Below are 27,248 nucleotides of genomic sequence, written 5' to 3'. Positions count from 1 at the left end.
CAGTAACCCCACTGAGCTCAGAACCAGCAGGTCAGCAGCCAAGTGGAAGTTTTTAATAAATTGCTTACCTGTGGTTTTAGGAGCAAGAGTCCAATTAGGACAACATCATCTCCGTATTTTTTCCAGATAAATCACCAAAGATCCTGCCCAAAAAGGACTTGGCTATTCCTCACCTTTTACCTATTTTAAGCACGGAAGCTGTTAAGCAGGGCTGGACGATTTTCTCTTCCTGTGTCATGGTATTACTTTCTAGTTCCCTTCTAAGTACTTCAGGGCATACTGTACCATTAAACATACTTGGGTTTTCTAAATGACTGTCCTGGGAAGCAACTGCCTGAAACACTGCATCTTAATTTCACAAAAGTCTCAGGAGCCAAATGTGCAACTGATCTCTGCTACATCCCCATTAATCCCCTGCTGGCATCCGTTCAACCGGAGCTGGACCGCGAGCGCGGCCCCACAGCGCTGGGACCAGCAGCTCCCCGGATGCTCTGTCCTCCAGCACAGACCCCGCACTTCCCAAACCTTCCGTGGGCTCTGGCAGCTCTCCTCTTTTCCTGCAGCTCTGCCTCCTTGCTGCAGGCCAGCCTGGTGGCCCATGGGTGGGTAATCAATGCCTTGTGACTCAGGGAGAGATCAGCAGTGACCCTCAGACACTTGGATCTCCAACAAATCGCCAGCTCCTGCTTTCCTGGTTTTTGTGAAGGGTCCGAAGTTCCCAGAGTGGTCGTTCCTGTAAGCACTGGACACAGCAAATGCTGAGGTGCTGCTGTGTGGCAGGATCTAAGCTGTCCCCAGCAGGGACAAGCTGTCACTTTGCACCCACACTCCCTTTACCTCAGAAAAGATAGAGGAAAAGGCCTCTCAGTCCTGTAGCCAGCAGTTCCACAGGAGAATGAAGGAGCCAACAGAACTCAGGAAACTCTGTCAGCTTCTGAGGCACTGGCAGGCTCAAGCTGAGACCACCACTGGCAGAGTGTCTCTCCTCACCAGCTGATCCCACAGCGAGGGCCAGTCCGGAGCTGGAGCAGAGGCAGCTCCATGGGAAGCCCATCAGCCCTGAGGCTGAGCTCTGCCCTTGGGGTCATAAGGATGTTCCCTGGGCTGGGATCTCAGCCCAGGCTGGGATCAGGTTTGCTTTGCTTCAAGGGGAACAGTTCAATTACTTGAAACCCATTTCTGACAGCCACTGCCAAGGGCACTTTGTACAAACCAGTTCCCACAGCCAGGGCAGCTCTCAGCTACGGGGCTTGAGGAGATGAAGGGCAAGGCTTGTTTTGCCACGATCTGGATGGCAGCTTTCAGTCACCACATGGATCTGCCTCAATGGCTTTGTGATCCTCACAAGCAGCAGCCACTGAGAGCCCCAGGAGCCACCTTTGCCCTGGGTGAGGGCAATGGAAGACAGGGGGTTAAACACAGAAATTCAAGGGGAGGGAGCACAGTTAGGTGATGGGATAGAGAGAAAACAGCCTCTAGTTCCTCCTGTGTGTGTGAACCATCTGAGCTCAGTTTCTGCCAGAGGGTCCTGGTGCATGGGCAGGAATGGGCTTTGAGGTGGGGGAAAGGAAAAGCCCAAGCTCCAACCAGTGTGGATTGGAGGGCGGGTAAGGAGAATAAGAACCAGGAGGCCAGGCCTGCAAGAATTCACACCCTGTGCCCTCAGCTCCAAACACAGCTTAGTTGCTAACAATATTAAATTCCAAAAAGACTTGTAATGTAGGAAAATAAAATAAACATCCTGCACACTTACCCAATCCTGGTAAACAGCTTCCCATGGGCATGGAGAAAACTGAGGATGAACCTTTTGTTCAGCTGCATGGGAAAAAAAAAAAAAAGAAAAAAAAAAGAGAGAGAGGAGAAAACAATTAAACTCTCTCCTATTTCCTGTGAATTAAGAATGTCCCTAGTGACAGAAGAACCTGGCCTGGATGCTGGGGGTGGCATTGGAGATGGGAACCAAATGGACATGCCCAAACTCTTACAAACATCATGCACAGAGGCAGAGGCAAGTGCCAAACAGCTGGAGCTGGAAGCGGAGCTGGGAGAGGCAGTGGAGACACAGCACCCTCTGCCGGGTCCTGTGATCCTGCACAGGGCTTCTTCGCTCCAGAAGCCCCAAACTCCACACCCTGGGCACCCCAAACACAACATAAGCACCTCCAAATCCAATACCTGAACCCCAGGAACCCGAATCTGATACCTGCACCCCAGGCACCTCTAAGCAAAGCTCTCCTCCCCCCTGTCTCATCAACTCAAAACTTAGCACAGCCTAATGGGTTCTGGAAAAGGAGTATCCAAAGGCAGCATTCCCCACTAGCATTCCCACTGATGGAAAAACACAACCCCACAAGCACCAGCAGCAGCCTGTTCCGTGCTCCTGACCTGCCAGAGGCAGAGCAGCAGCTGGACAAGGCAGACAGGGAGCAGGATGTCCTCCCCAGCACTCTTCTGCAGAGCAGCCAGCACAGAGAGCTCAGCTGCAGCACCCACACTTCTTTGTACCCTGCCAGGAGCAGCTTCCAGAAGCAAGGGAGGATTGGGGTGATGCTGCACCCCCTCATTTATCTGGTGTTAGAGACAGTGCTCAGATGTTCCAGCAGAGCCTCTGAGATCCTGCATTTTGAACAGCTACTGAACTGCCCAGAGAAGCTGTGGCTGCCCCATTCCTGGAAGTGTTCAAGGCCAGGCTGGATGGGGCTCTGAGTGATCTACTCTAGTGCAGGCTGTCCCTGCCCATGGCATGGGTGGGTGGAACTAAATGGTCCCTTCCTACCCAAAACATTCCATGATTCTGTGGACACGGAGCTCAGGGGATACAAGGGAGCTGGCTGTAGCACACGGTGTGAAGGCAGCTTCCTGCCCTGCTTTGGTCCCCTGACTCCAAAACCCAACTTGAATAATTATTCACTACTGCTCCAGGCCACCTCTGCTCACCCGGCACAGCTCCGGGCTTTCGCAGTCCTTATCTACACAGCTCTGAGGATGGCTGTGGGTGGGTGAGCACTCCCTCAGCCTGGCCCTGGGGGTGGCTGTGTCACAGCAGGAGTGGACTGGCCTCACTTTTACCTTCCCCAGAGCAGGAGGTTTTCCTCTCTTGCCTGTGCCTGCACAGCCTCAGCGCGCTGAGAAAAGCCAGGCTCCGAGTGCTGCGAGGGAGATGCTGACCAGGAGCGACCCAGAGCACCACCACACTGCTCCAATCCACCCAGGGCTTTTACAGCTTCAACTCCCCCACTTCCACTCACAGGGGGAGGATAAGGTTACCTGGCAGGGCTGTGGCAGTGCCCAGCCAAGAGCTGGGCACATGCCAGAGGATGCAGGGCAGGCACTGAGCAGTGCCTCCCGAGCTCTCTGCCAGGCCTGGCTGCAGGGGACAGTTGTCACTGGCATCCCAGCTCTGGTGCCACCTCCCTCCCCCATTTACTGAGCCCCTGGGTTCAAGCCATGACTGATGCCAGCTGCTCTGCACCTTCAGTGAGGTGTAATTAACCCGGCTGCGTTCCCGGAGGATCCATGCAGGAGAATGATGCCCTGCTGCAGAGTCGCTCCTGGGCCATGTGCGAGTTTAAACATAAAACCTGTCTCATAAAACAAGCCAGACCAATTAAACTGGCCCCTGCAGCAAGGGGTTCTTGCTTACTCTCTATTTTACTGCTGCCCTAAAGAGCCCTTTCCACTAGAACTCAACTTGATTTGCCACCACTTTATTAACCCTGCAGATGGAACCCAGAAGAGACTGGGGAATACTGGGACAGCACAGCAAAGCCCTTATTCATTCTTCCAGTGAAGTTTGGATATAGCTGATTCTTCACCTAAGGACACTATTGTAATTGAGAGCTTGAAGCCTTTAACAGGTCCTTTTTTTTTTTTTTGGCAACAGACTGCAGAGACAAAAAGCTGGTTTGTGACCAGCTCTGGCTGAAATCACAGACTCTGACACAGACACAGCCTAAGGAATCTAAGGAATCACAGCCCCCAGCTCTGTGTGAGAGCCTTGGTGGGGTGGTGGGCAGTGCCCTGCCCCACAGTGGGACCCTGTGCAAGAGCTAGAGGAGGGGGTCCATGCTCTGCATCCTCCAAGGGGAAATATGGAAAAGAGAAGGAGCTCATGGCCTGACCCATCTCTATTGGACAGCAACACTCATGGGCAGGCTGCAGGTTTGGGAAAGAAGAAATTGGGGCAGAAATTTTCCTCTAAGGCCCACATTCACCCATGGCCCCAGGAGTGCTCTGCAATCCCCACACTTCACTGGCAGTGGGGAAAACCAAAATTCCCCACCTTGAATGGAAAGTGACACCAGCAAGGACATGCCCAGAGTGTGTCTGCAGACACTCAGCTCCAGGAGGGCTTAAAAGGACATTGGCTTCACCCCCATTTTCTCAGAGCAAGTTCCACACTCAGCCTTTTCACTCGCAATCCCAAGGACTCACCAGTCACACTCCCCAGCAACCAGTACAGAACTGGGACAGAGATATGTGCTTACTTATAATTGTTTTTAAGGAAATGTGATACCTGCCTCTAGGAATGAAGCATTTTTCATGCCTCTTGCCAGCTTAAATCACAGCTCCAGCAAGCCCAGGCAGAGCCCTGTGCCCCAGCACTGTGGCATCTCAAGCAGGCACCTCACGCTTCTTTCACCACTTTTTCTCTCACAGCCTCGAGGTTTTGATGAGCTCATCACTCAACTTTGGACCTTTCATCTTCGGGTTCATGCTAAGGCCATGGGGCTGCTTTGACTGGGCTTTTCTCTGGATGACTGTTTCCCTACTGACTCACCTGTCCCTCAGCCTCTGGGAGCCCTCCCAGCTCCTCCCATCAAACTCAGCTTCTCACACCGTGACCTCCATGAGTGGCCTGGCACACAGGAGGAAGTTTCTGTCACCTGCTGCTCTGCACTGACATGCTAGAGAGGAACATTTCCCAAAAGCATTGTCAGCACACTCACCACCCTGACAGTGCTACCACGAGACCTACAACAACTTACTGCCTTCTTCTCACTGATTGTGCAGCCCAAAAACAGACCCCTCAAAGGTTTTCCAAAAATGGTCCTCGTGCCAGTATCGGGATGCCAGACCAGGACTCCCCGTACACTGACATTGCTGCCCTTTGTGGTCAACGCTGCTCCCTGGGGCAGAAAACCAAATTTGGATCGTCCCAGTTGCTCACTTGGGAAAAGCCCATCAAGAAAAGCTTATACAACAACAAAACTATGTCAAAAACTGGATTTTGGCCCTTCCAGCTGAAAAGCGGGCATCACCGATATGGAAGTTATGAGCATATAGTGAAGGCATTAGTTATAAAAACAAACCAGCTGTCAAGAAGAAGAAGGGGTCCCTGCACACAGTAGTGCCTGAAGCTGAAAACAGCTGTTTCAGCTGTCATGAGTCAGCATGTGCAGACAGACTAAATCCACCTGGGAAGAGGCAACCTCACCAGAGGAAGCAGCCCAGTGCTGCTTGGGGAGCATTCACACACCTCGCAGCCAACCCAACTGGATTTGTTGCCATGGAAGGAATCAACAGTGACTAACAACTTCTCGTGGAGCAGCTAAAAGAGCAGAGATAGCAACGGGGCTGAACAGCCAGCTCAAATCTCCTCGAGGCCGCGGGGAGCACGGCCTGACAGCAACACGGAACCGCTCGGGCAGCGTTGGGAAAGGTCTGCCTTGTCTCCAGCAAGCAGAGAAGAAAGCAACATTTAACCTCCACATACTGCACTGAACACCTTGCAAATGGTGTCCCCCACCCCAGCACAGCAATGCTGGAAATGCCATCGGAGAAGACAGGAAAAGATGTGCCATGATCAGGGCTGGGAAGTGGCACTGCTGCGCTTGAACCCGTTTGGCTCTGGGCAGGGAGTGCAGAGCTTTGGCACCTGAGCATCAGCCCCAGCTGTGAAGGAGGCACCAAATAAGGGAAAGATTCTGGAGAAACGACTCCTGGGGAAAAAGCGTTTCAAGTTAAAAATTGTTACTTCAGGTTTGGAAGTAAATTCCAGGATCTGGTCTTTATCAAGCGAGGCAAACTTTCTTCAACATCAGCAAAGCATCTGTGGAGCAGAAAGTGGTGTCAGAGTCAAAATAGGCTGCAAAAGACAAGTCCATTAATCAAGAGACCAGATGCAAAACTGCCTGTAACAAATGCGCTGTCTCCACTGGAGTGGAAGGGCCTGGAGCACAGCAGGATGTTCTCCTGAGTCTGAGGGTCTCCTCAGTGACAAGGGGTTGGGATACAGACCACAGAGCCACACAGCTCTGCTCCAAAACACGTACCGCACTCATCCCAAATATTTTCAGGGTTTCTTGGGCAGTCAGGCTTTTCCAGGCACAGCTTCCTTGCTGAGAACTGTGTGAAATAACATCCAGGCACTCAAAACGTGCCATATTCTCACTCCCAGCTCAAGGGCTAGATAGACCACATTAAGATTATTTCTCTTTTTCCACAGGCAGCTCTCTCAGAGCACCCAGTCCAACACTGATGCAGAGAAAAGCCCAGGATGCTGCAGTGGGCTTGACTGGCAGGATACCAGGAGGATTTTTTACTGCTACAGGTGTAACCCCACCAAAGTGCTGGTGGAAAGGGTTTTGTGCAAATGGCTACCTACATAAAGGAGACGAGACAAAAGGGCTGTTGAGATTGTCTGGCATTTTTGCAGTGTTTACAAGGTACCCACAGAGCTGTGGGCAAATTCCAGCTGGGCTAATTACTATAATCACTTCTCTTCATATACCACCTGCAACCACAAATGGATACAGGGCTTGCCTTGGCTGCTTCTTGCCACGTGTTTAGTGCAGGTTTCTGCTTAGCAGAGCAATGTCCTACCCTGAAATGGATTCATTTCTGTAGCAGTAGAAGCAATTCCAGTGAAAATCCTGCTACTTAACTTCAGACACTGCACAAACGTAAAATCCAATTTGCCAAAACATGGAAGAGAGAGGGAACCCTGATGCATCATGGCCTTGAGGCATAAAAGAAATTAATTTACAGGTAAAGAGACACTGACACACTCCTGCAGCTCCAGGACACATCTCATGGCTATAAGAATTATAAGCCATCAACCCAGCCAGAGAAAAAAAGAAATTTAATAAGCCCCCTGGCACAAGCAGTGAACTTTTGAGTTCTTCCTTCATCCCAGCAAGGAGCAGATGAGAGGAAAAATGTTAAGGAAGAAAATTATCTGCTTTAGTAACATAAAGATCAAGCTATGGTAACTTCTTTGGCTCCAGAACAAGTATCTGACTTCTAAATAAATTCAACATAATTTAATAACGAATTTACTCACAGAACTTTCAACTCGACGAAAGCAGGTCAAATACAATATTTATACGTGTGTTACTTCCTTTTCAACCAAGCTTGTATCTAAATTTGGTTTCCATGAATTAGTAATACAAAACATTCTTGAAAAAAATATTATCATTAAACGAATAAACTGATTCAGTAACCTCTTAAAGAGAGGTCTTCAGGGATCCTCACTGAACTGGATGGAAAGAGGATGGTAGAGACTCACTAGCAATGTTTTAATCAACAAAAAGAAATTCTGCTGTCAAACTGCCCATTTGGAGCTGTAAGTAACGATGGCTACAGAACATTTACACAGGGTTTATTGTAACAGCTTCAAAATCTGGGGGTTTCCAGCATCAAATGTCATGTTATTCATCTGGCACCACATGGAAAATTAAGTCTCCAGGAGATCGTGCCCGAGGCAGCTTCTCCACAAAGCCTTTAGGGACCACAGTGGCTGAATTCCCAATGCAATGTCCAGCAAAAAGGATTAAACACATCCCTTGGATGTGCAAGCAGAGCAGGGACTGGACAGAACATTCACATCTAAATACGGCACCGTAGGGGATGACACTGAAATACTGCATCCAGCTCTAGTGCCCTTATTTTTAAAAGGATGCTGAAAAATTGGTAAGGATCCAAAAAAACAGCCATAAAAGTGATTCAAAGGCTAGAACTGATGCCTTGCAGTGAAAAATTTCAACAGCTCAATCTGTTCAGTGTTATCAAAATAAGACTGGGAGGCGATTGGATTGCTGGGTGTAAAGTGCCTCCGTGGTACTTAAGGGCTCTTTATACTTGCAGAAGAGCAAAGCATGGGAACAAACCGGGAACATTCACTCTGTAAATAAGGTAAAAGCGTCTCAAAACCAGTGCAATTATCACTGGAATGAACTCCCCAGGAAAAGGGTGGATTCTCAAGGCTGGATGTCCTTCTGGAAGTACTGCTTTAGCCAAACATGAGTTACTTGGCTTCACACAGGAGTAGCAGGGTGAAATTTAAGGACCTGTGATATACAGGAGATCAGACTAGATGATCTAATGGTCCCTGCTGACCATAAACTCTCTGAATCTATGCAAACACGCCAGAGAGTCCTCAGCTGAGATATCAAGTTCACTTCTGACACAAAACTTTTCACAAATTGGCTCTGGTGCTGCAGGTCATTTAGGATACAAGCTCAGCTCTTCAAGGCTGCATCTGGTTAAGCACTGAAAGCCCAGGCAGAGCTTTCTGTGTCCAGCAGGTAAGGGGGAGGCCACATGTGCACTAAAGCAGCCCCAACCAAAAGCAGCTTATACTCAAACACTCTCACTGTTTGCCAGGAATAAACAGTGTTCACCTTCCCGTGACAGAAAACTGACACGAAGAAATGTGTGATGAATTCTGGTCCTGAGAGATCAGCTGCTAAAACAGCTCAGGGTGTTGTCAGCCTTCTTTACTGCTCCAGAGTAGATTATTCGTGGGGTTAAAGCACAAAGGAGGGAGATAATGTGAGAAACTAAGAAGGGCAAAGACTGAAGAGATCAAACCCTGAAAGGCTTAGGATGGAGTTGGGCCAAGAGAGGAGACATTTGGACAACAGGCTGAGCAGAGACAGAGCCTTCCAGAAGGATGACAGCATAATCTCACGCAACCTTCGCATCTCCCCACGCTTCCAGCCACGCTACCCACCCGGGGAGCTCCAAGCCAGGCTGTGCCTCAGGCTCCCACAGGTAGCTGTCCCACCCTTCTGCATCTCCCTCTCCACCTGGAATTATGCAGCAGTGAAATCTGCTGGGGAGGAGGAGTAGAGCCAAGGACAGAGGAAATGACACAGACTCCAGCAGGTTCCACTCCCTGATCCTTCGGAAGGAAGATTCTTTCCTAGTACCCACCTCCACAGTGGATACAAAGCCTGTCTGGAAATGGCTCATTCAACACTGAAGAGGAATAAACACTCCACATGGCAGAATTAAGAGGTTTGGCTGTGGGATACAAGGTGCCAATCTCAAAAAGTCTACAACAGACAGCAGGAAACATTGGCCTGGGCCAACTTCAGACAAAGATCAAGGTTAGCCTAACAACAAAAAAAAAGATCTCAAGAGAAATCAGTGTCTACAGCCTTCACCCTGCTCTGGGAAATCTCCCAACCCTGCTATTAAGATATTTTACTTCCTTTACCAGTACTGCCAATTCTAGCAGCGTTCTCATCTCAAGTGCAAACTCTCCCTCCCAACACCACTGTGCAGCACCAGGATCATCAAACCCACTGCTCTGAGAAAGGCCTTGTGTGCAGCAGCAGGAGGGGATTTGGTTACACACAAATCCCTGCCTGATCAGCACCAGCAGGAGAGGAAATGAGGGAAGAGTGACTGACAGGGAAAGGCGGTTTCTGGATGATTGTACTTGGTTTTGGGGTATGAGAAGCTTGTTGGAACACAAAGCCTCTCTCCCCTCACCGCAGCCTCTGTGAGCACGGGGATAGAGCAGAGCCCCTCACAAAGGCACAGCTCACTGATGTCCTTGTAGTGCTCCCACCTCTGATCCACCACACACATCAGCACCAGATGCCTGTTGCCAGGAGGAGAACATGCCAGGGTCTCTCCCATTCAGGCAACATCAGTCCCTGCCTTGTTCTTCACAGTTAAATAAAACCACTAAAAAGAAGAAGGTGGCGGGGGGAGGAATATAAACATCAGCTTCTGGAAACTGTTACAAATAACTCAGTCTTTACTTTCTGGGTAGGGACAAAAGGTCAAGTTGTGTTGGAAAGCATCATTTGGGTTCTACAGGACATGAGTGCACAGGCTGAATCGGGCTCTGGTGGAGCAGCACTGAGCATCCATGGAACATCACAAGCCCAGGCAAAGTGGAACAGCATTTTCTGGTTGGATTGCTAACACAGGAATTGCAGCTGAGAAGGTTTTTATCATCAAGTCAAAGTGAAAACACAATTTATTAAAAAATGAAGTGCAAGCAGGGATGGTGCACAACTGGCAGGCAAAAAAAAGCCAGTGCTGAGCTGCATGGCTGAGTGTCACGTCTCAAACCCAGCGAGACCAGGAGCGTGGTTTTGGTGTTTAACCAGTTTCAACTGCAGCCTGGCACTCTTTTACTTCCTCTGCAGAGAACTCTTCTCACTGCTGAGGGAAAGAAACCAGCCTCCCCACGTGAACCAAAACGGCTCGAGTAAAAATAAAGCCCCAAGGTGGCTTGGTGGCTGAGTTCATATCAGGAGGCAAAAAGGTTGCAGGCAGGGGAAAGCACTCAAATACTCATGCTGCCAACCAAGAAAGAGACTACAGAAAAGGAGGCAGGGCAGAGAATTAATGCAAGTCCAGCAGTAAAGAGGCTGACAAGCTTCTTTCACATGCCACCAGCTCCCCCGTGCTCAAAACAGTTTGTAAACTGTTTCCTAAACACAAAGGAAAAAAAAAACCCAGACCTAGTCCTGACCTCCGTGAATGAGTAACCAAACCCAACAGCTTCCTGCAAGCTTGTGGGGGTGAGGAAAATGAGGGCAGGACAGAGGGAACTCCACACTTCACTCTCTCAAGTCTCGCTGTGGGCACGGAGATTAAGGATGCAACAGCTCTTAATGTTCTCTCATGTGGGCGGTGGATAAAGGCCAGAAATGAGGGAAGGCAGCCCTTAGCTGGCTGCTGGTGCCTGGCATTCCCACCCCAGAGAGCATCTCTGCCTCTTGCTGTGCTGCAGGGGAGGCTCAGCAGGGGCTGGCAGCTCTGCAGAGGTGTGCATCAGGAGCAGGCTGGGGGGAAGCACTGCCATCCCCTGACAGCAAGGACAGCCCAGAACACAGCACACCACAGACAGGATCACATCCAGTACTAGAGAGCATCTAACCATAGAGGGGACGAACTTCCTGACACAAGCCATCCTCCTGTGACAAGGTGCTGACACTCTAAGAGCTTGTGAGTGTATCCCACCGGCTACTTCCATGAGAAAAACCCGAGAGGAAACTCCCTCCCTTTGGGGATACACCTACAGCACTGCTCTGGTGTGGGAACAGCTCCAGCAGCAGCACACACGGCATGTCCAGACACTGCTGGGCTAGTGGGTCCCATTCCCTCCACTCTCTGCACTGGCATCTAGTTTTGGGTTAAAAAATCCCTAAAAGCATGCAAGAGTCAGCCCAGGACATCATGTGCAGCCTGCAGGGTTACCTTTTTGGGGAGCCATGCCCTAGCAGTGGGGAGATGACAGCAGGTCTGTGTTTTCACCCTGCCCATCTAAACCACAGGCACAGCCCCAGCTGCCTGGGCTGATTTTCCAGCTCACAGCCTCCTAAAATGGACCATTCTGAGGGCTTTGCCCACCTGACACCATGGAAGGATCAAATAAGAGAGCCCTGTAGGTGTCCTTACTTCATCCTGCAAAGATTATTCATAGGAGTCCACAAAGAAAAGATCAATCTTTAACTGTCCAGAGTGAAACCACCCAACCATGCTGGCAGTGAGGAGAAATGCTCTCACCAGCCTGGCAGGGATGCACCAAAAATAATGAGTTCCCCAAGCAGCTTCTTCTCCGTGCATCTGTACGGAAGAACAACCATCATTACAGCAATACATCATTTCCACTTCTGCCTGTCACTTACCTCTAGTCATGTGTAATGGAACAGAGTAAGAAGGTGAGGAGAAGAGCTGAGAGTGGAGAGAGAAGCTCTCAGAAACAGGGCTGTCTCTGGGGCATATTTGCATGAGCAAAGTTTGGCCATGCTCAGAGACACACAGCTCACACCACAACAGCCTCTGAACAAACCAGACACTCCCAGGGAGCAGAGGCAGTGACATCCACGCAACCCTGACTCTGAACACGGGTCACTTCTGGTCCTGTGTCTGACTGCTCCAAGCAAAGGACAAGCTAAAGGAGCAGAATGGCCAAGAAACTCCCACCACAACTGCTACCAGACTAAAATGAGTTTTTATCCCTCCAGATGCAAAGCCCAAGCTCCACCAGATGAAAAACTGGATTGAAACCAGGCAGGAGAAGGAGCCAGCCCAGTCACCCAGGTGGCTGCTGCCCAAGAGGAACAAGTGCCCAGAGCAGGAACAACAAACATCACCAAGGAAAACCGTATGTGAAACATGCAGAAGCTGACTGGGACAGGGACCCTTTTCACTAAGGACACATGGTCTCTGTTGAGGAAGCAGCTTGGGCAGCCCTAAGGTCCTGCCCACGCTCCTGGATACACAGGCATTCCCAAAATTGCTTTATGGTGGTATTTACTGCTCACTCATGAAAACCCTGGTGCAGTGTTTCACACTCCCTGCTGATGAGGAGAAAGTCTGGGTAAAGAAATGGAAGTTAAAACCTGCTCTGAATTCCAGAGCTAATAAATCCACCCCAATTTCTCTGCCACTGCAAAGGGACATTGCTCCATGGGCACCCAGCACCAGGCAAATCCAAAACCTATACCCCTGACCAGCAGGCTGGAGGAAAACAGGAATGTTCCTGCAGTTGATGCACAGGGCTGTGACAGCAGATCATGACTCTGGCCTTTGCTTTCCCAAGAGCTTTGCCGGTGGCCCTACCAAACTTTTGATGGTCCTTCAAGGCTGACCTCTCACAAAGAGGCTAAGAGACTTAATTCTTTAATGATGATGAAGTATTCAGACATCTGGAGAGAAGTATTATTCAATTACTGGCCTGCCAAGGGAAAACCTCTCTTCCCTAATCTTAGCTGCAGCAATCTTTATTAGTGCCTGCATGCTGCGTGGTAACACAAGGAAGTGTCTACTGCAGAGCACAGGCAGCAGGCAGCAGCAATTGTGAGAATCTTAACTCAGCATTTCCTGACAGGAGTGATTAAAATCTCAAACTCAGTGTAATATTAGCACTTTCTCAAGAGACTGACAGCCCGTTTGCCCTGTTTACTTTACCAATTCACAGCCTGCCGAGCAAACTGCTTACAGTAGTATCAGATTTATGATGAATACAGACCCATGGCAAATGAAACCAGTGGCAGAGAAGAAATGGCAGAGGCTCAGCTCTTCAGCTCACCAACACAACTGCTCGCTTGCTCAGCCTCCTTTTTTAGCATTTCTCACTGGAATTGCACATCAAGTGACCAGATATTGCCAGGTAAAGGGTCAGCCTGGGCCCTCCTGCCCCTGCACACCCAGAAACGTGCAACGTACAAGAGACCACAGAAAGCAGCCGTTCACAGAATGAAACCCCAAAAGGCTGTGGCCAAAACAGCCAAAACCCTGAGCACAAAACAGCCAGGCTGCAACTCAACCACCTCCTCATCTTGCGCTGAAACTTGTCCTATGTGCCAGCAGTGCCAAATCCAGTGACAGGGGAAGGGGCCAAACAGATTTACAGCCCTTGGTGTGCACAGGTGGTGTGTTCTTCCAGTTCTGCATCTTCCTAGAAAAGGGAATTGATCAAACTGTGAAACAGGCAGCTCTGCCAAGCCTCTACCTAAAAGCACAGTGCGAGGCAAACTGCCAGCCCCACACGCTTCCCTCATCTCAGCAATGGCTGTGATTTGAGCTGCCCTTTTCACTCTCGCCATCCCACATTACTAACTCCAGGCTGAAAGCTTCTGACCCTGAAATAAAGCAATTTGGTGTTGTATAGAGCTGCATAAGGGAAAATGAAGTGAGTACTGAGTAGAGATGTGTAAGCATCTGCTGACAGAGACAGCACACACACCAGCAGGTCCTGGGAGAGCAATTGTGCAGCACTTCCCAGCAAAATGTGTCACATCACTGGACTGGCACCTCACCACCTGCACGGTGAAGAGAGCAACTGCTGAGGACAGAAAACATCCCAAATCGATTTCTTGCCACCTGTAGAACAGCCAGCACCCCCACAGTCAAACTGCCTGTGGCTGGGTTTGAAACAATCACCTCTGGCTGAAGGGTGCAAGCAGCCTCTCCCTCACACCCTGCCCAGAATGCATCCAGAGCTGCTATATCTCTGCTTGCAGTGTTATATCTGCTGCTGGCATCTGAACTTACCCATTCTGCCCTGCAAAATCCCCTCTCTGGCCCAGAAACAGCTGCCATAAGGCTGATGCCTCTGCTACCTGCAGAACACAGCTATCATGGCCAACACAGACACAGCCTGCCTCTGTCTTTTCAAGGGCTGAAGCTGGCGAGGAAGGGACTGGGGAGGCAATGACACATTTATCCCCATTTCCCCAAAATGACACACAAACGCTGGCACACGTCCCCTGGGAGCAGAGCTGTTCCTTTCCTGCCGGCCGGGGATGTGGGGCAGAGGTGCCGCTCCTGCTCCTGTCCCGGCCAGGCACGGCCCTTCCGAGGCCAAACACTGCCACACAGTGGCAATTCAGCGCTGCTCCACTCCTCTCCAGCCCAGCAGCTCCAAAACACCCGAGGATGCTGCGAGGAACAGACTAAGAGGCTACAGCTTCAGTGAGGCAGGAGGCCAGAGCTTCCCGAAGAGCCGCTGTCTTTATCCAGCCCACGGCTTCACAGCTCAGGAGCCTTGGCAGCAACACAGATGAAAGGTTTCCTTTCCACGTGGTTATTTGGGGTGACATGGCCCCATAAGCAGTTCTGCCAACTCAAGTGCTGCCCCACAGCAGGCACAGGCAGCCTGAGAATAAATATCTTGGCTGCCAGAACCAACAGTGCCCAAACCCAGGCCCTCAACTCCCTTTTGCCATTCTGTTTCTGGTGTGGCTTCTCCATGATCAGAAAGCTCGTACTTTTCAGGAGCCAATGTTTCAAACAGAAGGAAATCAAGACTAATGGAAAGTATCAGTGTGTACAGACAGTGCACAGCAAGCTGCACTTCAGAGAGCACAGACCCCACTGAACAGAGCAAGGAGAAGCTCCAGCACAAAGTGCTGCACTACAAACACATCCCTGCCTCCCACTTTGCCAGCTGCTACACTGCCTCCTGTGACAGCACTTCGAAAGAGAAACCCCCACCAGTGCCCCAAAAACACTGACAGCATCTCACACCAAGCAGCTTCACCAATGAAGATAGATAGAGATAGAGATATCTCTTCTCTGATAGAGAAGCTAAAGCTTGGCACTTTCCTTTTAATGATGCTGAGGAAGCAAAAGTCCCCAGAAGAAAAGCTGAGGAGAGGGAAAACAACCAAGGGCAGGAACATCTGAAAAATGTTGCAGCAACGTGCCAGAGCTTATCTTTCAAAGCCCCAAGACTTCACCCCAGTTCCACCCAGCTGAAGTCACAAACTCATTACAAAAGCACAAATCTGAGAAGCTTTGGGCCCCACAGTGTGCAGGGAAGGTTTTCCCAGTCCTCCTAAACTCCCATCCCTAACAGCCATTTTAGGACAGGCAGCCCAGAGCTCCCTGGCAAGTTCTCTTACAAGTCAAATGTGCCAGAGCAGTGCAAAGATTCCTGGAGGATGAGCTCCCAACCACCACTGCCTTTGCCTGCATTCCTGGGCCTGACAAACAGAGTTCACCCGTGCTCCTCCTCAAAGGTACAGCTGGACATGCTCACAGGAGACACCACCAGTTAATTGTATTTTTAATTCTTGCAAAAGAAAGGTGCTGGTCTGGCCTCTCAGCAGAGCAAGTTATGCAAATGTAACACCTACACTGCAAATTGAAACCACAGTTTTCACATTCCCAGTGCAAACCTCCAATCATCTGGCAGTGGGACAAGTGACACACTTCCAGAACAAGCCTCAGAACTGCCAGGGTCACTGTTAACCCTGGTCTCCAGCACCTGACCTCATTTCCCACTGGGAACCTCACCCAAGTTAGAGCCCTCAGAGCACAAACATTTTACAGCATCTTCTGTTTGTGCCTCTCTCCTGTTCCACATCAGCCACGCCAGCGCACGCTGCCAAGAAAGGGATGGTAACAACATGCCTTAAACACGAGAGGCACGAGGTCACCAGCTCCTCAGCCTGACCCAGGCACAGCTCCCACAGGGAAAGCCAAAACACTGGAAAATTTAGCAACAGGAAAGCAAAACAGATCCAGTGTCATTCCACTGCATTCCAAACACATGAGAGCGAAGCCAACCGCCGGCTCCTGCAGTACTCACGTCGCTGGGGCTGAGGTTCCCAAGCCCGTTGTCCTGCTCGGAATCCCGGCCGGACTCGTGGCCCTGGGAGGAGCGGGGGTGGGAGGGATGGATCCAGATCTCCAGCCTGGTGGCATCATCTCCCACTTGTCGCAGGGTGGATTTCTTGCCCTTGCCCCGGCGGTTGGGGCTCACATCCAGCACCTGACGTTTCCTCTGCTCCATCTGCTCAGACTGGGCACACAGGACACGTTCAGATCACCCAGGGATCAAGGGTCAGGAAAGTGCATCATTTCATATACACAGAAAAACCAGCCCTTTCCCCTGCTTCACAACCACATTAACTCATGGACATGGCCAGAATTTGGTTCTGACTCTACAGGACAGCACAGGTGATCAGCTTTCAACTCCAGCTACCCCAGGACAGGAAAAGCTGTGTCCAGTCCCAGGAGCGTGTGGCAGCCCATGTGCTGTATTTGGGGTGACTCCCTGGGGCACAAAGGCTCTGCAGCCTCCCTTATCCATCCCCACAAGTGCGGGGCACCTGTGGAATAAAGCAGTGACTGTGCTACATGCCAAGGCCATGTTGCAAACCACAGCAACTGCCAGCCCCTGCTGAGCTCAGCTAAATCAGTTTGTGACCCAGAAACAACGGATTCAGCTGCCCAAACCACCCCAAAACCATCACTCTGAAGGCTGCCTCTCTCATGAAATTTCTTAGAAGTAGGTAAGGAGTATCTCCAAGTCCAAAAGCCACCATTCTCTCCATGCTCTCCAGCACAGGACAGTTAGCACAGGCAGGTTCAGCATCCCAGAGCCCAGCTCCAAGACTCACCTTGCGTTTTGTCTCCTCAAACAGACTCATGAGGCTCTCCTTGGCAGTGAGGATGGGGTTGCTGGCAGCCAGGCTGCGCATGTAGTAGTACACAGCATCCAGCTTCCTCCTCTGCAAAAAACACAACAAAAAAATACCAAGTGGCTCAGAACTGCCACTCCTGGGGCATTCAAAGCCAGGTTCCCATGTGCTTCCCCTTCCCTCTCCCTCAATACTGTCAATGCTGTCTGGAGCAGACAGACACAGTGAGAAAGGCCCTTCCCAGCCACGAAGGAAAAGTGCTTCTGAACGCTGCAGTTGTGAACTGCTCTACTTTAAACCACCATCTTCCAGTGTTGGGAACTGGCAGATCCCCGTCAGCCTCTGATCTGTGATCTGTGCCCCAGCATGATGCTTTTATTATCTGCTGCCACATCTTCCCTGGAGTCAGTTTTCCTGCATGGCTGGAGTAGCCAGCACAACTGAAACCCGGGAAAGTCACGTGTGGATGTTGCTTAGACCAATGCCCACAGGTTCAGTGATAAGATAGCAAACAGATGGCTCTGAGCACAAAAATCTCAGGCAAAAAGTGGGCTGTGTTTTCACCTTAAAACAATTACACTTTCAGCAGCCCACAAAACAGCCCCCAAAATCCCTGAGGGAGTAGCGTGTATCTGACAAAGCAGCCTGAAGCCACAGCAGCTGGAATCCACACAGCACTTCCTGCCATCAGCTTTTTTTTTTTCTTTTAAGAAAAAACCCAAACCATCCGAGCACTGCCCTAAATAATGCCTTTCTCCACCAGATGGAATCTCCCAGCTATCCCAGAGGCTCTCCCAGTGCTTGCAAATCCTTGCATGAGGAGCATCTTACCGTGTAGATGGCCAGAAGTGCCAGCTGGTTGTACGGGCGGCCGTTTTTGGGAGCAATTTGCTGAGCCTTCAGGTACCAGCTGGAGAAGAGTAAAAACAGAGAAAGGGTTACTGAAAGGACATCATGCTGCCTTCCCTGCCCTCAAGGATGTAGAACTCCCCTTGGAATTGGCATTTCTGCAGGGAACTGGCCCTTCCCACAAGTGCCCTCTGCCTGCAGGAGTGAGCACAGTGAGCTGTGCCCATCCTGGGGAAGAGAGGGCAGACCCAGCTGCAGAAGGAAATACACCTGGCTCATCCCACAGATAAACAGGGAACAACAACTGCTGCTAAATTCTGATGGAGTGAGAGCATACAGATGCAAAACAACCAGAAAATACAAGAGCAATTCTGCCAGGCTCAGTGGTCTAAACCCTGCTGCAGGATCAGCACAACTTCTACCACCTCCACTTCTAGACGGAGGATGACTGGACTTGGGAGCTTGCTCTCTGGAACAGCAAAACTCAGCTACACCTTTCAGCTTTACCAGACTGCAATACAACAGAGGAGTGCAAAGACTTTAAAAGGGAGAAGAAAGATTTCTTTGGCTAGAGGCAAGTTCAGGGATGAAATGCCATCCATCCCTGGTATCCAGAGGCAAAGCTGTGCTGGAAGCACACAGCAGCTGAGTGCCTACCTGCGGGCTTTGCCGTAGTTCGCCGTGTCGTTCGCCTGTTCCCTGTACCGGCAGATGTCCCCCAGGCAGATCATGCACCTCTGGGCACTGATCAGGGCGTACTTCACCTGCAAAAGAGCAGCCATGGACCACCTGAGACACAGCCCTGACTCACCTGCAGACCCAGAGAGCCCACAGGGGTTGCACAGAGCCGAGAGGAGGTCAGTGACACACTGAAGGTCTCACAAAAGGGCAGCAGAATGAAATGACAAGGCTCCATTGCACGGGTTCAGCATTTGTAAGGGCAAGCCAATCCCCAGAACACCTCCTCTCTGACACAATATCCCATCTCTCTCCAAAAGGGGGTTGTTCAGTCCATGACCAATTTGAGGACAGCTGTTAAATAAACACATCTCTCTGGGAATGGAGCTGGACTAAAATATCTCTTCCCAGCTGTCCCCTGCACCTGCACTCACAGCTCAGGGCAACATGTCAGGGAGGCAGCACAACTGCCAGCTTTCCCTCATTATTCTGGATTCCACAGGCAGAAAAAAGACACGTTCAATATCTCATCAAAGTGCCTCTGGACACTTTCCTTTATTAGCTCTGCCTACAGAGCTGGTACAAAACAAGTTCTTTGCAAAGGAAGCTAAGAAATGTTACTGCACCAGAGTGCAGAGTTCTCCAGCAGCTGAGAAAGATTCCCTGCGAACAAACTGGCTCTGTCTGAAGTACAGCTGCCTGCCCCTTGGCCAGGGCAGCACACTGAGTGCAGCACCTTGCACAGGATCACCAGGATGAGAAGTCTCCAGGAGGAGGCCAACCTACCATTTTCCTGAGAGGTTTACTGCGGATGGCCATCCCATCCATGTAGTCCTCAAGCTTGAATTGGTAGGACACCTGCAGCTTCTGGAGGAGGCCGTCAAAAAAAGAAGAGCCCTGCAAAACACCCGCACACACAGACTTGGATGTTATGATCTTTCTAATGAAAGCACAAAATCACCACACTAGCTCTGCCACGTGCAAGAAAGGAGCTCCATCTCTCTGAGGTTTGGGCTGTTTCTCTCCAGAACACAACAAGGATGTTGGAGGACCTCCAGCCTCAGAGGTTTTTAAGACTGAGCTACACAAAATCAGGACTAACTTGATTTAGTGCTTAACAAGTCCTGTTTTGAGGAGGAGGGTGGACTAAAGGCCTCCAGCAGTTCCTTTTCTCACCCCAATTCTTTAGAAGGTATCTTCTCAGGTCTGTCAGCCTACCTGGTACAAAGACTAAACTGAGCTGCAGTTTTATACGACTTCCAAGTAAATTTGGTGAAGTTGGCACAAACACAATTCCTCCAGGAATGCTTCTGTTTAGCTCCACTTCAGGGCATTACTTTCATTTTAGTTTAAATCAATTTCCAATTAAGACAAACACACCAAAACAAACCTGGTTTAAATTGTAACAGATGTCTACCTGGACCTACACCTGCCCCACTAAACCATAATGTGTCTGAGTATTCCCTCTGCATAAGGATGACCTAAGGCACATGGAGGCTTGAATAAGATAAAGATGACCAGCTGCCCCATTACATGATCCCTTTCTAAAAACCAGTCAATCCCATCCAAAGGTTTAGTGGAATCTGGGGATATTTCTCTCTTCTTACCTCATCCAGAAGCAAGAGCAGTTTGTTCCGAATTTCTTGGGCATTTTCCCCCTGAGGGTCCTTGAGGAGCTGCCGGAATTTCTCAATCACCTGATAAAAAGCATTTTTCCACAGCAACTGGTCCACGTTCTGGGTGTCAGAGAACTCGATATCCATCAGGATGCAGCGTTCATAGAGCTGCAGCATCTCAACCCTACAGCAAAACACAGTCAGGGAGGGGTCAATGCAACAGCAACTGCCCAGGAACACAGGGAACACGTGCTGAACCACCTGCTGCTCACATCCAGCTGCCAGCAGCACTCAGTGCATCCACACACATCCCCCAGGGAGCTGCTGCAATCTAACACCCCCCTGCTCCAACAGGGGAAATCCAAAAGGAGCGTCTCCCTTGTACAGGTGAATCTGAATGGATCAAGGCTTGGCAAAGAGCAAGGCACGTGTGTCTCCTGATCCAACACAGGGAACACACACGCTGCCAGGCTCTGCTGCTTCTGAGCACAAGGTCTGGGCCAGGAACCAGAATGCAAAGAAACACAGGGCAACAGAGATCTTGCCATTAAAATGATCCTCCCCCGCCTCTTCCATCCAACCAAAATACACAGAAGAGACACAGACCCTGCTTCTTCAAAAATGAACAAGTTGGGAGCAATGGAAATAAAGCCTGTGAGTCCCAGAAATCACATTCCCCTTGTCAGCTGCCTACAGCCCTGCCTGGATGCTGGAGCACAATTCCTCCCCCAAATTTAATAAAATAGCTGCAGGCTAGGAACAGCTCTGAAACACGTGGAACAAATTGATGGCAAAGGGGATCCTCAGCTGTTCCTGCCTTATTCCTTATTATCTTTCAAGTCCTACAGAAACAGTAGGAGAGCGTGGACGGTAAAGCTCGGAGTGAAGCCGGACTGTAACGCCTGGAAGAGCCTGACAGGGTAAGAGAAGGATGCTGGTGGGTTCCTGCACAGAGCCAGGATGGGCTGCCTGGCCCCACACAGTCCCCAGACCCTGCACACACACCTGGACAGCACAAACAACAAAGGAAATGACATTTCTGCAGATGGATGTCAGGTAGGGGTCCCCACACAGCTGGCAGCAGGCACTTGGACACAAGCAGGACACAAGGGACACTGCCAGCAAGGACAGGGTCAACTGTGCCCACATTCCCAGGGCAGGGTGGGCTTCCACAGGCCACAGCAGCACTCCACAGTGTTTCCTCTCCCTCCACACAACAGCTCTGGGTGACTTCAGCACCTCAAGGAAGACCTAAACCCTCTAGTGCTGCTTCAATCACAGCCACATCCCACCACGTGCTCTACAGAACAGGTGCCCAAAACACAGAACAAGTCCTGAAATGAGCTCACTTGCTGGATTTGCTGCCAGTCAGCTCTGAAAATCAGCCTCCAGAGAAGCCCTGCAGACACAGAGGTCACAGATAAATTTGAAAGATGCCAAGCAGAAACTTGTCACAGCCATGTTAACCACCCCCAGAGCAACTTCTCTCCTGACAGACTGGCATCACCAGGCTACTCCTCCTGGAGTGTCACCACGCTGAGTGGCATCAAGAGCAAAACTACCCTGGAAAGGCACTGCCACCAACAGCCCCAGGAACACACGGAATGCTTCCTGAGCACGCACTAAGGACAGGTAAGAAAGCAGAAGTCTGACAACTAACACTGAGAGCACAGGAACTGAGAAACATCAGCTCCAGCAAGAGCCAGAAGAGCCAAAAATCTGCAGCAGGTGCTTGTCTTGCTCCTCTGCATCCCTGCAAGGCATTCACTGAGCACAAGAAGCCGCACCTTAGCTCCCAGCCCAGGGAAATGACATCCATCCTCACCCACAGCTTCCTCCCACCACCCAAACACCACTGGCACACTGCAAACAGACCCAGCACACCAAAAACCGGCAACCCAGTGCCACATCTCCCAACCACTGAGACATGGACATCCCCAAGGAGACACCATTCTCCTGTATTTCACCCTGGAAATGACTCACTCCCCATCTAGAGCCCACCCACGAACCTCAGCTGGGCCATCTTCTCCAGCCCCTCCGGGCTGATGCGGTCTCTGGACAGGAGGTTGCTGAGCTGCTGCTCCTGGTTGCCAGCCTCACGCAGGAGTTTGCTGAGCTCCTGCTGCTGCATGTTCCTCATCTGCTGCTCCATCTCGGGGCTCAGAGGAGTGGGAGAGAGTGGGCCACACAGGTACTGCCCTGCCTGGCCGGGGTAGCCGGGGTAATAGGCTCCTGGGTACACCCCATTGGTTGGACCCATAGGATACTGCAGGGAGTATCCACCATAGGGATACTGGGGGCCTTGCCCAGAGGCACGAGGGTAATAATAGGGGTTGTCAGAGTTTTGGAATTTATAGTAGGAGGGCTGGGCCTGGCGGGCTTCCCCCCAGGAGGTGGGGCTCACTTCATCATCCGTGTCTAGGAAGTGAAGCTGAGCAGTCTGGCTCTTGAGGGCAGGTTTTTGGTCCGGGTTGTTTGGGTCCCACAGCCGGCGGGCAGTGCCACCTCGGCCCCGGCTCCGGGGGCCTTTGCTGCCAGCCCCACCCAGCAGGAGCCTGGGGCCAGGGTGAGTGGCTTCAGGGACACCCACTGAGCTGGCAGAGAGGTCCGTGTTGGCAGGCAGGAACAGAATCCCACGGCCCCTCCCTTGGGGCTCCCTGCTCTGGCTCCTCGCCTCTGAAACCTCTAAGTCTTTCAGGGACTTTTTTTTATCTGTATCTGCCAGGCTGACATCCCTGTTCATGGTCCTACTGACAAATTTGACTCGAAAGGGTCCCTTGACTTCCCTGCCATTGCTACTCCATTCGTTCTCACTCCTGGAAGTTCTGCTCTGCTCCGAATGCCTTCTCCTGTCCGAATTCCTGCTGGAGACGTACACCTCTGCCTCATCGATCCTGTCGTCGTCCAAGGAGTCAGTGGAGGACACAGAGAGCTGTTTCCTAGGACGTACCCTTTCCCTGGCACGCTCCTGCCTCCTCTCCACCCCATCCACGAGCAGGGCTCCATCCGTGCTGTTGTTGCTCCCGGCTGAGCTGGTGCTGCAGGTGCGGTACCGGCTCCGCCGCTTGTCCGTGCGGGAATAGCGCTTGGTGGAGCCCAGCTTCCCCGGCAGCACCTCATCCCCCGTCCTCCTCACCCTGTCACCTCGCTCTGCTCGTCTCCCTTTATCCCCCCTGGCGGCTTTCACTGCTTCCCCTGCCTGGTTCCCCTCTCTATCCTCCTTGCTCAATTTAATTTTCCTGTTGCTTTCTCTACCAGCGCCTTTCTCGGTCTCTTCATATCCCTCCACTTTCAGCTGCTCCATCCTCCCGGTGATTTCCTCTCCAGGTGACAGCAGGGAGGGTTCTTTAGCAGTGGAGTACAGGCGTTTCCCAGGCTGGTAGATCTGCTGGTCCGGTTTCTTGGTTCTCCTGGGGGTTTTTGGACACCATTCATCCACGACGGGCTGCTTGGATGAGTTTTCCTGGCTTTGCAGGCTGCCTTTGGTCTCTGTTTCTTCCTTTTCCTGCGAAGGACCATTCTGCTTGGGGCCATCGCTTTTGTTCCAGTCCTCCACAGCTGCAGCTCCCACTCCCACAGAGTCTTTGTCCCCAGCACTCTCCTCCTTGTCCTCTTCAGCTCTGCTCCTTTCCTTCTCTGAGGCCTCTTGCTTTGGTGACACAAGTTTGCTCCTCAGTCTGGAGAGGCCGGGCTTGTAAATCTCCTGGTCTGGGCGCCTGTTGTCTTTGCGATGCCTCGGCTCCTTCACCTCCTTCATGTTTTCTGGAGAAAAACAGACAGAATAAAGTTATTCCCAGAGAATAGACAGACCAAAAAATCCCACGATGAATATTCAAGACAAGGCAAAGAGCCTGCCACCCTCAGGGCAGGTCCACAGAGGTGTGAAAACCTGTATCAGCATTTACAAGAAATCACGGAATAAGAGTAGAAAACGAGAAAGTCTAACACAGCTGACCAAATCCTTGGCCTGACCCGTTTACAAATCCCATCCTGCAACAGGTTTTGCCCCAAAGCACCAACAAGGGGCAGGCAAAGCCCAACTCGAGCACATGCAGCAAGAGTAAAGCTGTATCCCCACCGGTTCAGCAGCAGCCGCCTGGCTGCTGTTGGTGCAGGAGCTGCCATCCCCACCAGACCATTTGGAGTCAAAATCGCCTTTCTCCCTTGCTCACAATCCGGTAACGTTTCTCTCCTCCTCCTTTAACTGTATTTACACAGAAAGTCGTTATAGAGCCTCACGCACGGTTAAACGACCCACCAAAGCCGGGCTGTTCCCCGCTGCATCCCCCAAACTTCCTCCCCGTCAGTACCGCGCACCGGCCGCAGCCCCGAACCTCCGCCGGTACCGGGGGCTGGGCCCGGAGGACCCCGAGGGGCTGCCACCGACCATCCCGGGGCAAAGCCGCTCCACCCGCCTCGCAGCCTCCCCGTTCTCGGTGTGGCGCCGGCCGTGCGCTCGCATCCCGGACAGCCCCGTGCCGGTGCCGGCGGGGCGGCAGCTCTGCCCCAAGCCCTACCCCAGGCGCAGCCGGGCAGCGTGGCCGCGGGGCTGTGCGCGGCCGCGGGCCGCTGCCTCTGCGAGGAAGGGACGGCCCAGTAGCGGGTCGCGAGTACCCCCGGCACCCCTCACCTCGCCCGCCGCCGGCCGCGCGGGCCTGCGCCGCCACCATGTCCCGCAGCTCAGCGGCCGAGACGCGGACGCGCTCCAACCCATCCGCCATCTTGGCTACGCCGGGGGCGGGCGGCGCCGACGGTGGCCGCGTAGGGACAAACCGCCGCTGCTGCCGCGCGCAGGCGCGCACGGGGCCGCGCACATGGCCGCGCACGGGGCCGCGCACATGGCCGCGCCGCCGCTGGGGCTGGACGAGGTGCGGGATGCGGAGCGGCGGCTCCGGGGCCGCATCCATCGCACCCCGCTGCTCACCTGTGCCGGGCTGGACCGCATGGCCGACCGGAGGCTGCTCTTCAAATGCGAGCTCTTGCAGAGGACCGGGTCCTTCAAGGTGCGCGGGGATGGCGGCGCTGCAAATCCCCGGGGCAAAGATCGCTTTTTGCAAGAGGGAAACTCGCGTTCCGCCGATCCCCAGCAGCTCCCGCCGCCCTGCACGGGTGCTGCCCGGCACCGATGGAATGCTGTAAGGGACACCGGGCCCTGTGCTGTCCTTGCAGATCCGCGGTGCCCTGAACGCGGTGCGGAGCCTGGTTGAGCACAGCGAGCGCACGGGCCGGGAGCTGCCCCGCGCTGTGGTGACACACAGCAGCGGCAACCACGGACAGGCGCTCGCCTGTGCTGCTCAGGCAGAAGGTGATCTGCACCCCCGACCTCAAGCCCAGCTCTGAGAGAAATGCAGAGCTGGTTCGTCTGGAGATCCCTCTCCTGAGCCCATGCAGGAGCTGGCAGAGACGAGGCATTGCCTGCTCCTGCGGTTCAAACCGGCTGCTGTGGCTTTCAGGCTGTTGGATTTACATCCTCTCTCATCCCACAGGGATTCCTGCCTACATCGTGGTGCCACGGACAGCCCCGCAGTGTAAGCAAGATGCCATCCGTGCCTATGGTGCCATTCTGGTGCCGTGTGACCCCAGTGACAAGGTAAGGCATAGGGGAGACTGGCCAGGGACACTGCCCAGCTGGAGTGAGAGGTGACTGCTGTGCCTTCCCTTAGTCCAGAGCCGAGACAGCATCCAGTGTAGTCCAGGAGACAGGAGGAGTCCTGGTGCACCCCAACCAGGAGCCGGCGGTGATCGCAGGGCAAGGCACCATTGCCCTGGAGGTGCTGGAGCAGGTGAGGGGAATGCACAGCCCAGCCCCTGCAGGGGCACAGCACAAAGGGGGACACAAAGTGTCAGAAGCCCTCACACTTCCCTTCTACACAGGCACCCTATGTAAATGCAGTGGTGGTTCCTGTCGGAGGCGGAGGAATGGTTGCAGGTATAGCAGTCGCCATCAAGGTAGGCAAGAGCTTATCCAGGAATCTCCCTGTGGGAAGGGCAGGACCCTCAAGGCAGGCAGCAGCTTTTAACATTAGAAAGGCCCTGCAGTGCAAATCTGTGGGTGCCTAAGGTCTGCATGGCAGCAGCAGCAGGGTCTGCTCAGCCCCCTGCACACAGAAATGGGGGACAGGCACACACTGGTGTCACCCAGACGGCTCCTCCTGCTCTCCCCAGGCTTTGAGGCCAGATGTGAAAGTGTTTGCTGCTGAGCCAAGCAACGTGGATGACTGTTACCAGTCCAAGGTCCGAGGGGAGCTGACCCCCAACCTCCACCCGCGGGATACCATTGCAGACGCAGTAAAAACCAGCATCGGACCCAACACGTGGCCCATCATCAGGGATTTGGTTGATGATGTCCTGACAGTCTCAGAGGAAGAAATCAAGGTAAAGGCTCCCAGCTCCCTTCTCATGGTAGCTGCCAGCAGACAGCTGCCTCCATCCCTGCTCTGCCCCTCTGCTCTCACCCCAACGCACTCCCAGAGCAGCAGGAGCCCCTGTGCACCACTGCAGCTGTGACACCCACGCTGTCTCCAGCTGGAAGGGGCTGTTGGGAGCTCTGCCCTCCCTTCCCAGAGTGCTGCAGGGATGCCCTGGAGCAGCCTGTGCTGGCTGCTGGGCTGACAGCTGCTGCCCTGTCCTGACAGCGAGCCACGTGGCTGGTGTGGGAAAGGATGAAGCTGCTGATTGAGCCAACAGCAGGCGTGGGACTGGCGGCTGTGCTCTCGGAGCGGTTCCAGGCCGTCCCCCGGGACGTGCAGAACATTTGCATCGTGCTGTGTGGGGGAAATGTGGACCTGAGATCCCTGACCTGGCTCACAGACCTCTCTGGGAAAGCAGAATGAGGATGGAGGGGCGTTTTAAGGAATGAAAACCTCACTCTGAATTTGTGCAGTGGTTTGTGCGCTACTAAAAACAGGTCAAGCCCAAACGTTTGTGAGTTTTTGTGGAAGGACAAGGGAAGCTGGCATTGATCTCTGTGGGGAGCCTG

The 27,248-nt window shown here is 52.3% G+C and overlaps 2 protein-coding genes across 4 annotated transcripts in view; one reads left to right on the top strand and one right to left on the bottom strand.

The window, feature by feature from the left end:
- Positions 1-27,248, bottom strand: part of SMG6 (SMG6 nonsense mediated mRNA decay factor) — a 107,538-nt gene that overhangs the window by 79,857 nt on the left and 433 nt on the right. For 2 of the 3 annotated variants that reach the window (XM_014254935.2, XM_005525788.3), the window contains exons 1-9: positions 24,900-24,990; positions 22,279-24,031; positions 20,261-20,453; positions 19,440-19,550; positions 18,633-18,739; positions 17,958-18,036; positions 17,106-17,216; positions 16,292-16,504; positions 1,754-1,815 (exon numbers count right to left, since the gene is read on the bottom strand). In XM_014254935.2, the coding sequence (XP_014110410.1) occupies positions 1,754-1,815; positions 16,292-16,504; positions 17,106-17,216; positions 17,958-18,036; positions 18,633-18,739; positions 19,440-19,550; positions 20,261-20,453; positions 22,279-24,031; positions 24,900-24,990 (2,720 nt within the window). Of the gene's footprint in view, positions 1-1,753; positions 1,816-16,291; positions 16,505-17,105; positions 17,217-17,957; positions 18,037-18,632; positions 18,740-19,439; positions 19,551-20,260; positions 20,454-22,278; positions 24,032-24,899; positions 24,991-27,248 lie in introns of those variants that run through there. The other variant, XM_014254933.2, reaches the window with a different exon arrangement.
- On the top strand, positions 25,099-27,188 carry SRR (serine racemase). The gene is made up of 7 exons (XM_005525953.3): positions 25,099-25,272; positions 25,439-25,574; positions 25,756-25,859; positions 25,933-26,052; positions 26,144-26,218; positions 26,435-26,644; positions 26,905-27,188. Exons 1-7 carry the CDS (start codon positions 25,108-25,110, stop codon positions 27,100-27,102), a joined length of 1,008 nt encoding a protein of 335 aa, XP_005526010.2. The 5' UTR covers positions 25,099-25,107; the 3' UTR covers positions 27,103-27,188.

The sequence above is a fragment of the Pseudopodoces humilis genome, chromosome 23, assembly GCF_049639895.1.
Source record: "Pseudopodoces humilis isolate 2021_Gansu_Grassland_sample_001 chromosome 23, ASM4963989v1, whole genome shotgun sequence".
NCBI classification, from domain to species: domain Eukaryota; kingdom Metazoa; phylum Chordata; class Aves; order Passeriformes; family Paridae; genus Pseudopodoces; species Pseudopodoces humilis.
The sequence above is the reverse complement of the archived record's forward strand: the minus strand, read 5'-3'. Positions and strand labels throughout refer to the sequence as shown.

Bases quoted from the DNA above. Each gene is read 5' to 3' on its own strand.
- SRR (XM_005525953.3), top strand. From the start codon at position 25,108: ATGGCCGCGCCGCCGCTGGGGCTGGACGAGGTGCGGGATGCGGAGCGG. The intron at 25,273-25,438 runs GTGCGCGGGGAT...CTGTCCTTGCAG, and splicing joins AGAGGACCGGGTCCTTCAAG to ATCCGCGGTGCCCTGAACGC. The intron at 26,053-26,143 runs GTGAGGGGAATG...CCTTCTACACAG, and splicing joins CCCTGGAGGTGCTGGAGCAG to GCACCCTATGTAAATGCAGT.